Raw genomic sequence first — 11155 nt, 5'->3', positions numbered from 1 at the left:
TGTTATCGTTTAGAAAACCTTGTATAAACTATTTCTTGAAATCGAAAGTGATCCTCTAAAAAACTGTACGATGTACAGAATTATTTTGCCTATTGTTCTTTAGGACGCAGGGATCCAACGATTCGAGACACCATCCATTGTAGGACATTATCTAACCTTTTTAGCCACGGTCCTAATGACCAAAAGAACTTGAGTTTGTATATCATACGAAGAACCTACCCAATGAATGTGGCTCCGTGGAGTCAATCTCTATGTGCGAAGCACACGTTCATGGAATTCATTATCATGTATTTAAGATATTTAAAGGCTCTTCATTTAACTTGTTTAAAAGCATTGGCAAATTGACTGAAAGTTCTCTGCCTTCAATTTTTTTTTTTTTTTATTTTAAAACATGCTAATCACGTCAAATTTTTCCTCCGGTAAAAAAGCTTTTAAAATCACTTGAAATTCGGTTTCTTGTTTTATCCCATTCTGGTACAAACACGCACCCAAAAAATAAAAAATAAAAAACTTGTTAAGGATTTTATTACCGCCTTGGGTGTTCATTTGAGGTAAATTTACAGCACAATGCAATCTCATCAGCGCACGCATTTCGCCTTTGGCGAGGTGCCCTTGTTGAAATTTGGTTAAGGTTCTAACTAGGAGAATTTCTCGCATGGGCTGGCAAATGAATTAGCAGATTTCTTGGCACACCAATTAAGGCTCTCGTGTTGCTCGTATTGGGTCGGATAAGCAGAGATTGCATTTTTTTCACCCAATTGTGAGATCCAAATTATGCCATATCATCGGCCTTTTTCTTGGTTTGATTGTTCTCTTTTCTAATGGCCTAAGAACCAGGAGAGAGAGAAGCGCTCTTTTTTTTTTTTGGTTCTTTTACTTGTGTTTCTGCCATGGTTTTCATCGACTTCGTTTTTCCAACCTGATGTCTGTCCTCACACAGCATATGCAGCATCTATTGTTCCGTATCATCTTCGTTTGCATACTTCCATTATCTGATACCAAGCTCATCCATTTATTTTGCTGAACTGCCACTAAATTATCTGATAAAACAAACTTTGTCCAAGCATGAATGTTAGAAGCAGTATGCTGTTTAGGACAAGAAAAATACAGTGCTTAAAAAAGAGTACTTTTAGCATTCTGTACAGTTTCTCTTTAAAGTTGCACGATTTGGGGCCATTAGACTCGGACAGCAACATGGTATTGCAGACAAATTCAGGAGCTTTCAAGGTTTAAAATGTTAAAGAACTCAGAAAACAAAAATACAAATTTTGAGTTGGGGGACTCAGTTTATGGGTGGTGATATATCAGGATGGTCGGCAAGGTATTCGCATTGAACACCATTACGCCGAACGAGACCAATATGATTCATTCATCACTGTCCCCAAAAGAGGGAAAAAGTTGAATCTTCTGTAACTCTTTCCCTCAAAAAAAAAAAATAATCTTCTGCAATATTCCAGAACAAAGAAATACTACAAACAGCGACGATACTTTTTGATTAACCATTAATGAAGGAAAAGAAAAAAGAAAAAAAAAATTAAAGAGCTAAATGGAATAATTTCATGGGAGTCAGAAGTGCCATCAGATAGGAGCGAAAGACTTTAGAAATTTTATAATCACGTTAAAAAATGATTTATCATTTGAACTATGCTTCTGATCATCACCTGACTTCACAATCTCCCATGACTCGATTAATTCCTTGTCTAAAACAAGTTTGAAAAAGTAGCCCTGTGTTATACCTTCTGGTTAATGAAGAATCAAACTTAAACGTAGCTAAAGTGAGAATCTAAAACGTAGCTTGAAAATTTTTTTAAAAAAAAACAAAACAAAAAGAGATGAAAAAAAAGGGAATAGAGTAAGAATAAAGTAGTATTGCCTCAGAAGGAAGGCAGTAGAGTGGTGTTGTAATCCCTGATTTCTCATACATAACATCATCACTGTAAATCATCATTGGCATTCTTCTATTACGTTCATCTTAAAAAGAAAAAAGAAAGCATTTTGGGAAAACAAAAGGAAACTCCAAACGGAATTTTTTTAAAAAATCACGATGATAAATAAAAAATAATCATCATGTTAACCAAAGTTTTGCTTGAAATGAACAGAGAGAGCACATACTCGAAAAGAAAACCCCAAAATAAAAACAGAACAGAAGAAACGTAGAGGGCCTCATTGAGAAGATTAGATCTGTCAACACAGCATAAATTCAGACATATGCTTGTCAATGTTTTAATGAAATTTAATCATAGGCCCAAACGCAGAAAATAAAATCACAAACAATATGGATGGAGGAAAATTCACATGCTCCAACAGGCTTTCGATTTACCTAAAAATACAGAAAAAGGAGAAAAGGAAGATAGAACTGAATCATAGAACTAGAAGACTAGAAGACTAGAAGACTAGCCCTACCCCAACCCAACGATCCCCCCCAAAATATTAGTGCTGCTGATACTTCTATCGACTCGCCACCTACTTATACACGGAGATATAGCGAGAGGGTTTTGGTGTTCGGGGAGGAACGGAAGAGGGAGCTAGGGTTTTCTGCCGTCTTCCCTTCTCCTCGCGCGCCGTTTTATTAATTGTGCTGAACTTGGGCTAGTCTTTTGAATCCTTGTATGGGCCATGGGCTTCAAAAGTATAGAGTGTGACTCATTTTGGGCCAAATGCGTTGCGGATTTCAACTGCTTAGCAAGGGGTAACAACTTTGACAACTTAGGTTAAAACTGAATCTGAATTTTGAAATCTGAATACTGAAACAATTAATTTGCTGAATTTTAAGCACTGAAAAGAATATATTAATGTCTGAATTTGAATGTTGAAACTATTTATACTATTTGATAAACATTTATAACTGAATGCTTAATAAGTTAAATTGTACAATTTTGCCCTTATATCTTTTCATCCAAAAAAGGAAATAGAACCTATGATTTAATTAACTTAAATTTGTTAGGTATGAAAATAATAATATTTATTTTTAAATCAAATTAATATAAAAAAGATGAAATATATTATATGAGAAGTATGGAGAAGATATGAAAGTCATTAAAAAGAGAGAAAAGAGAAGTAGAAAATCGTTAGATAGAAAATATCAGATTATTTAATTATATAAGGATTTTGAATAGAGAATATCATATTGTTTAATTAGATAAGAATTTTAAATATAATTAACAAATGAAGGTAGATTTGATAGATAAAATAAGGTAGTTGAAGTAATTCTATTGATTTTTATCAGAATTAAACATTCAGTTACGATTTTTGTACTGAAAAAAATACATACAAGTTTAGCACCGCTTAACAAGTTCAACAGCTGGATTTTTACTTATCAAACACCCAAAATATCCAAATGTCTGAAAAAGTTCAGTTTCACCACTTTTTTATGTTATCAAACAGATCCTTAGGCTCATCTCCTCAACCTCATAAAATCTTCTTTCCTTCGCTCACAAATTGTAAGCCTTGCGTCTTTAAGTCCAATTCAGCTAGTAGTAGGCGTGTAGATGAGATAAAAAGGTGATTGAGAGATATATTTACGAAAAAAAATAATTTTTTTTTCAAAACTAATTAGTGTGTTTGAATCAGTCCTACTCGACAATCTGTTCGGCAGTTACGAATCAGAGAAAAAGGCGTACCAGTTACCTACTTTTTCCCCTATTAGTATAACACGGCACAGAAAGACTCCCCACCAAAAAAACCCACAAGAAGTTAAAGTAAAGCCCCAGATCAGTTCCAGTCCAAATCAAATATCTTCTTTCATGATTTACTTTGATTGGCTTGCTGCAATCATCTCAACACATGCATGCACCCTATTTACCGTTGTGTGGGATCACAGGAAGGAGAAAAACGAGTTGAACTTTCTTCAATCATTTGGACATTGGAGAGGCGTAGGGAGGGCGAGTCGCTTACTCCATGCAGATGTACCCAATTTGAAGGCAAAATAGAAGACCTTCTTAATTCTTGTTGACTGCTTATGGGTTTGGTAATTGCATCTTGTACTCAATTTGGCCGGGAAATATTCGCTTGTTTCTGTCTGCATTGAATTGGAAAGATACCATTTATAGCTTGGGAAGATGATACACGCCAAGTCTGAATCAGATTTTGCAACCTTATCCCCACCATCCTCCTACCCTGCCTCCCCTAAACCTCCCGTGTACTACGTACAAAGCCCTTCTCTCGATTCCCATGACGATGCGGACAAAGCATCTGCTACCGCTTCTTGTCAAGCCACCCCAGCTTACAATAGTAGTAGTAGCCCAATGGAGTCTCCTCGTACCTCAACCTATGGGAGGCAATCCAATCCCAGATCTTCGTCGGCCAGCAGGGTCTCGGGGAATTGGCGATGGCCGAGGATCAGCAGGAAGAGAAGTGGCAAGGGATGGCAAGAATGCAGTTTAGTTGAAGAGGAGGGTGTTTATGATGATTCGCATGAAGATGATGAGAAAAGGTCACCTTTATTAGCAGCTTTCGTGGGGGTTGCAGTGGTTTTTACTGCGTGTTGCGTGATCATCTGGGCCGCTAGTAGGCCTTACAGACTTCAAATCAGCATGAAGGTATATCCTTTACTTAATTCCTTAATTTGCTGGACTGATTCATACATGGATAATGCCACTATCAACGAAGATCTTTGCAGAGAAAAATTGGAGCTAACGTTAGTATTAAATTGAAACTTCTCCCTTTCACAATTTTAAGTTTTCATGTCAGAGATTATATCCATTTGACGAACGTGTAACTAGTTGAATTATCAGAGCTTACAGTAATTTACTTGTGCCCTTACAACGTCTGTATCTTGATGAATTACCAGAGCTTGAGAGTACACAACTTTTATCTCGGGCAAGGCTCCGATCGAACTGGTGTTCCAACCAAGTTGCTTACAGTTAACTGTACAGCAACCATGTCCATTCACAACCCTGCTACATTCTTTGGCATTTATGTCGGATCCAAGATGGTTGATCTAATGTATTTCGAAATGACAGTTGCAACTGGTGAGGTAAGCGTCTCAATACCGTCTCTGCCTGCCTCACAGAACAATGTTTATACCTAAAGTAAGAGCTTCTCTTTTTGGTAAAATTCCTGTTTCATTGACAGTTTGCGTTTCGTTTTTTGAAGTTGAAGAGATATTATCAACCAAGAACAAGTTCAAGGACCATATCAGTGAACCTAGATGGGCGTAGCATTCCTCTCTATGGTGCAGGGGCAACATTAGATGATGATGACACAGAGGTTCCACTGAAGTTGAACATGGAAATCCAATCACTAGGGTATCTAGTTGGTAAGTTGGTCAAGACCAAATACCAAAAGCGCGTCTCTTGTTCCATGGTCTTCAATACTGAACGCATGGAGGAAATCAAATTTCACCCAGATTCTTGTATATTTAATTGACTGCGAACTGCAAAGAAGCCCTACGTTATAATTTTAACCTCCAGTAAAGCTTGTTCTAGCCATAGCTCAAGCAATTCTCAAGACTCTGGAAGCAATTATCTTTAACTGTAGTGTTTTATTTGTACATAATTGATCACTATTGTTAGAACATCAATTATTAGTCGTCTCCACAATATAACTGCCCTACTGTAAGGTATCAAGCTTGAGGTGTCCAACTTCGGTAAATGAACAGGCAGAAGCAGAAGTGGTAAATTCGCAGAAATACTTACTTGTATGGCACCTGAAATGTTTTGAGCAACTACCTGCACCCCACCCCCTCCCCCTCCCTCTCCCCACTCCCGGGGGGAAAAAAATCTCTGCACTGCCTGCAGTCCAACAGAGTTGTCAATCCTTGTCAAGTACATTGAAGAACTCTAATCATGTTGCTGTGCACTCAAATTAATGCTTTTTCTACATTACTTTAGTCCCTGGTAATGATTTTACATAGAGCAGGGGTAACCTAAGCTAGAAGATGGTATCCAGGCCACGACAGATATTCACATTCTCGCTGCAACGATTCCATATGCAAAGAGTGACAAGAAGCTGTTGATTTCCAATCCTTTTCAATTCACTGAATCAACATTAATCAGTTTTTATGCATCGCAATCTACCAGAGAAGATACAGGGTTTGATAACGAAATGACTCCAAATATTTCTCCCAAGTTATGTAAGATACAATGATACATAACATCGATGAAGAATCATCCCAATCTCATTTGCTGTTTTGGATACACAAGGCATTTCCAACCCCAGAAAACATCGCATTCAATGAAAAGAATGTATCTTTTATCAGGTACTAATATTACAAACAATCAGCTGTATCTATCAAATGGCCCTGAGATCACGGGCAGGTGACGGGAGTGAGAATCTTCTAAGGCTACATATGGTGCAATGAACACAAAGGAACATGCACAGGAAATTAGTAACAAGGCCTTGATAAATTATACCATCTCTATGAGATATTACTCTTCCATCTCTAATTAACATTTTCTCTAAAATTGAGAAATACAAAGGAGAACAAATCTGCACCTTCAATTATTAGGCGACTCAGATGGTGTATTATTTGCTGCCAAACTAGTCTCCTGCTTGTCAAAGACACAGCTTTCTGGAAGCACTGTGCTACCTATCCTAGTTAGAGGCCAATATCGAAATATCGATCTCCCTATAATATTCTTTAAGGGCAGGGGACCCCTAAAAAAGGAACATATGTTAAAAACAAGTTTAAAGAATAACAAGCATTAAAATGATATCTACAACTCCACAAAAGAAGGAAATAAAGTTACCAAACATGTGAGTCGTAGCTGTTATTTCGATTATCACCCATCACAAAAACTGAGTTCTCGGGTACCCTCTGCACAAAGATTAAACACTATCTTTATGAGAAATTCAAATTCCGAGTCCATGGAATAATCAAAACATCTAAAATCGTAATACCAATACATAACATTACAGCTTAGAACCACCCCGTCCTAATTGGGATAAGTCTTTGCTCAGTTAGTGTTATGGATCAAAATCCTTGTATGCTTCAAAAATATATATATATTCTTTTAACACACAAAACACCATCCTGAATAGGAGCCACACAGAGCAGAAATCAAAGCAATAAAATGAACACAAAATGGACTTACAATCGCTGTCATCTCATACTTGGGGCCTTCAAGAATAAAATCTTCACCTCTTACTACCCCGTTTACCACAAGCTTCCCTTCATGAACCTGCACAAAAAAGGATTGTCCAAGATAAGTAAAAGTTGTTTACCATCTTGCTGAGACTAACTATAAGTTTAAGAAAATGGATGCTAAACACATTTTAAAATAGTCAAACAACAGAAGAAAACAAAATATTTTCCAGCCAGCAATTCCAGAAAGACGGAAGTCTAACATCATACAAGTCCCACCATCTGGCTAATTCCCTTTCACCTTGTATACAATTATGACAGCAAAATACCAGTGCTTGAGGACCAGAAGCCACGAGTTAGTGGCAGATCATGGAAGGTCTACTGGGCCCATCTCTAGGCACGATTATCCTGTATGAAGCACACAACTAATCCATATACTGTAGCATCTTCTCCAAACAACTATTCCAGTGCCAAAGTTTCATGATGGTTCCGGAATACAGAAAGAAAGAATAAAAATGGCAAGTTTAACTCTAATGTGAAATAATACTTGGGTAAAATGAAGTAATACATGTTTTTGTGAAAGAATCCTGAATAAAAGGTGCCCAATTTGCTAAACAAGACACAATAATTTGCAGAAGGTCCCTTTTGACGTCACTCTAGTATCTGCATGTTAATTTATTCTGCTTTCCATGATTAGAAGATAGGAATACAAGTGAACAATCTCAATATATGTAATTCAGAACAATAAACAGTTTCTAATTATTTCTTACTTTTTGATCAAATAAGATTACATAACCAATAAGTGGCGACAAACTATTATTCTAAGACCAGGCATCTGAATATCAAACCCAATGGCAATTCTAACAGTGCACCGGATTAGCATTAAAACACAGCTTAAACAGTAATGCATATTTGAGAGCCACAACAGGAAAAGAGGAGATACCTCAACAGTATCTCCTTCCTTTGCAACAACTCGTTTGATGAAAACATCATCATCCGTATACCCTACTTCCTGGAGAACTGGAGGGCTTTTAAAAATTACAATATCATTGGGACAGGGCCTTCTGAAATAGTAACTGACCTGGAAATATTGAAGGTGAAAGTAATTGAATATGCTATCAAGATTCTCACTTTGTTGCTTCATTAGCAATCCTAAGAAATATAAGTGCCAAATATAAATATAGAATGCTTTCTTTCAACTATGAAGGCTGTAGGATTCAAAACCATTACATGCTCGTAAAACACATGCTGGAAACATAGTTCAGAAGATTGCAAACATGGATGGTGTGTTTCTGTAACCCATTGGCAATTAGCATCCTTACTGGCTTCACTTCTGATAATTCGAAGAGATGTTCAATACAATGGTTATGTCTTTTCAGATAATCAACACAGGATAAAACTTTCAACTTCTTTATCAGTACAAACTATTAGTGAACATTTAAAATCATGACCATAATAGAAAATAAGAAACCGAAGCCAGCTGAAACAAGCATTAACTTAGAACAAGAGTCAGAATGAGTTTATTTGCAACTGCTAAACCAAGGAGAAAACGTCATCAGTCACAATCATAGAATCACATTAAACCTATCTGCAATTGCCAAGGCAGCTGACCAAAGCCTCTCATAAACCAAGCAGTGTCTGGAACTTGGTCAACTAAGTTCATCATTCTTCATCAACAAAAAATCTAAGCAGTCAAATATCGAAATTGATTCTTAAATACTGTCTTTTCTCCGTAGTACAATTCCTGAATATCAAATATGATGTCATCCTCGTACGACATAAGCCTCAGTTTTGGTTCTAAAAGATTGCTAAGTCTTGATTTCAATTTCACATACTAAAGGTTCAAATTCACAAGCAGAGATTATAATACTAAACGAATTAAAGACAAACAAATGGCACAAAAGTACTACCTTTTCAGCTACAACTCGATCCCCAACATCAAATGTGGGATACATGGACAATGAAGGAATATATCTTGGTTCAGCAATAAATGATCTAAATGCAAGTGATATAGCCAATGCTGCAAAAACTGTTTTTGCATCATCAGAAGTGAAATTCAACCATTCTGGCAAAAATTCAGAACCTTTCTCAACATCCCCATCCTCTCCATCACCATCTCCTCCGTCTCCACCACCGCCCCCGCCGCCTTCTTTAGTGTCCAGGACAACCTTGCTCTCTTGATTGGTGTCTTTAAACCCTTTACACTGGAATCTGTGAAACTGAGATTTTCTTGAGAATTTACAAGCTAGGAGCTTGGGGAGAGCGTGTTGTTGGATTTTGAGAAGAGGGCTTGAGCTTAGGGAGATAAAGTTTGAATCTTTGGAGGGACTGAAGCAACGGACACCTGGGAAGATGTGGCCTTGAGCTTGAAGAATAGGAGATTGAGGGAGAAGCTGTAGAGCCATCATGTTGCTCTGTCACAAACAATCGATTCTGTCTACTCACTCTACTGTCATAATAACTTTTAGTACTATCTTCATGGTCATTAACTCGGAATATTAAATAGGAATAAGGAGTTTACTAGTACAATTTTTTTTCTTTCAGTAAATGAAGCTTTTTCCGGTGTAAAACAGTATAGAGCAATTAACCAAAAATAAAATTTGGGATGCCCTAAATATTACTGTACGAATACTTGTGCATCATATTCCTCAAAAAAAAAAAAAAATACAAAAGGCAACATACTCACTAATCTCCAATTTCAATAAAAATAAGAATACATGGTTATACCAAACAAGAACTTAAATTTGTAGCCTTTAAATATTCCTCCTTACATGGAATAAATTCCTTACTTTCTTAAATATTATTTTCCTTTTTTCGCAAAGAAGATTAATAATGGATTTCACCTGTATATCTTTAATGTTCCTAAATCAGAGCCTATTGATGACAGGTTTTAAAGACCGACTCAACTCTTGTATAGGATTTAAGAAATGCGGATAGAGAAGAAAAGATTTGAATACGGATCTGTAAGTTTTAAAATTTCAACGTTAAGTACTAAACTAAATCTCTTCGATTAGGACTAGAACAACATTTAAATTTGTATATCCTTGGGATTGATGCGCATCTCTTTGAGATTCCGAGAACAACTCATTTAACCAAAATCATAACCAGCAATACCAATTCCTCTTTCACTGTTTCACCTCTTACGTTCTTTTTTTTTTTCGTGTAACGACACATCTAATTTAGTCTAACCTACTCCTACTTCTAAAATGGGGGATGGGGGAAACCTACTCCATCGAAACTCCCTCAAAAGGAGTTAACCATCACATTATCTATGGGATGGGAGGTCAAGGGTGCAAACCTTGCCTCCTATCAATGTCCATACAGGTGGGTGGTGCACCCGTATGATCTGATGGTGGTTCAGTCCTCGTCAGGCTCGCACCTCTTACGTTCTCTTTAAGCATTTTTATTTAGCCATTTTATCATGGTTCAGTGGCCACATTTTCTTGGTAATTCTCTCATCATCTAAGTGCATTTATCAAACGTGCTTCAGTTCTGCTATTCTTGATTTACAATTTTTGGTTTGAAGAGCTTCAGCCAACACATTTGTGGTCTCTTTATTTGTTTGCATGTAGTTTGGTGTTTTCTACTGAATATCGTTAGATACCGCCACATTTTTTCTTTGATTCCAACTAAAGATGCCACGGAAACTTTTGTTTCATCCGATAGATGTAAATACCTTCGATAGTAAGTGCGTAACATGGATTTATGCAAGTCTTTTCATCCTAATATCCAACAAACTCTTAGAATAGATATGACCTGTCATGGATTCATCAGAATTTCAAGTAGGATGCTGTTGATGCTAAGTCGATACCGAAGGGAAAAAACCAGCTTACAGGTATTGTTCTTGAAGAGGATTGGTGCTTTTCTTACTTTTGCTTAAATAATTTGTCAAACTCTCCAGTAAACTAACAAGCATTTTGCAACGATAGGATGGAATAACAAAATGCACAGGTGAACTGCCTGCCAATCCCATCAGAAATGCACCGTGTGAATTCTGTGGACAATTATTACCTGTCAATGGTTGAATCATCTCCAAACCAAAACACATTTGTCCAAAAAAATGCTGTTTATTTCATTACTAGTTCATAAAAACCTGGGTTTTTTCACCTTCCAAGTCCGCCATCAGAACTA

At 36.8% G+C, this 11155-nt stretch overlaps 2 protein-coding genes and 3 non-coding genes across 6 annotated transcripts; 1 reads left to right on the top strand and 4 right to left on the bottom strand.

The window, feature by feature from the left end:
- Positions 1 to 1278: 1278 nt before the first annotated feature.
- LOC113697642 (small nucleolar RNA Z43) lies at positions 1279 to 1381 on the bottom strand. The gene has a single exon (XR_003449927.1). It is a non-coding gene; the product is annotated as a small nucleolar RNA Z43 (small nucleolar RNA).
- A 189-nt stretch (positions 1382 to 1570) lies between these two features.
- LOC113697641 (small nucleolar RNA snR60/Z15/Z230/Z193/J17) lies at positions 1571 to 1670 on the bottom strand. The gene has a single exon (XR_003449926.1). It is a non-coding gene; the product is annotated as a small nucleolar RNA snR60/Z15/Z230/Z193/J17 (small nucleolar RNA).
- A 200-nt stretch (positions 1671 to 1870) lies between these two features.
- LOC113697649 (small nucleolar RNA U83) lies at positions 1871 to 1953 on the bottom strand. Its single transcript, XR_003449934.1, has one exon. It is a non-coding gene; the product is annotated as a small nucleolar RNA U83 (small nucleolar RNA).
- Positions 1954 to 3857: 1904 nt separating this feature from the next.
- LOC113694482 (uncharacterized) lies at positions 3858 to 5653 on the top strand. Its single transcript, XM_027213294.2, has 3 exons — positions 3858 to 4538; positions 4790 to 4975; positions 5095 to 5653. Exons 1-3 carry the CDS (start codon positions 4059 to 4061, stop codon positions 5365 to 5367), a joined length of 939 nt encoding a protein of 312 aa, XP_027069095.1. The 5' UTR covers positions 3858 to 4058; the 3' UTR covers positions 5368 to 5653.
- Positions 5654 to 6146: 493 nt separating this feature from the next.
- LOC113694516 (chloroplast processing peptidase-like) lies at positions 6147 to 9496 on the bottom strand. 2 transcript variants are annotated; one of them, XM_027213338.2, is made up of 5 exons: positions 8935 to 9496; positions 7968 to 8105; positions 7035 to 7121; positions 6690 to 6757; positions 6147 to 6597 (listed from the first exon to the last, which is right to left on the bottom strand). In XM_027213338.2, exons 1-5 carry the CDS (start codon positions 9430 to 9432, stop codon positions 6438 to 6440), a joined length of 951 nt encoding a protein of 316 aa, XP_027069139.1. In that variant the 5' UTR covers positions 9433 to 9496; the 3' UTR covers positions 6147 to 6437. The 2 variants fall into 2 exon arrangements, with proteins under 2 accessions (XP_027069139.1, XP_027069140.1); XM_027213339.2 differs by lacking the exon at positions 7968 to 8105 and having other exon boundaries at positions 6375 to 6597; positions 8935 to 9493.
- Between the last annotated feature and the right edge of the window lie 1659 nt (positions 9497 to 11155).

This window comes from Coffea arabica, chromosome 6e (assembly GCF_036785885.1).
Source record: "Coffea arabica cultivar ET-39 chromosome 6e, Coffea Arabica ET-39 HiFi, whole genome shotgun sequence".
NCBI lineage: Eukaryota > Viridiplantae > Streptophyta > Magnoliopsida > Gentianales > Rubiaceae > Coffea > Coffea arabica.
Note: the sequence above shows the minus strand (reverse complement) of the source record. Positions and strands in the feature narration are given on the sequence as shown.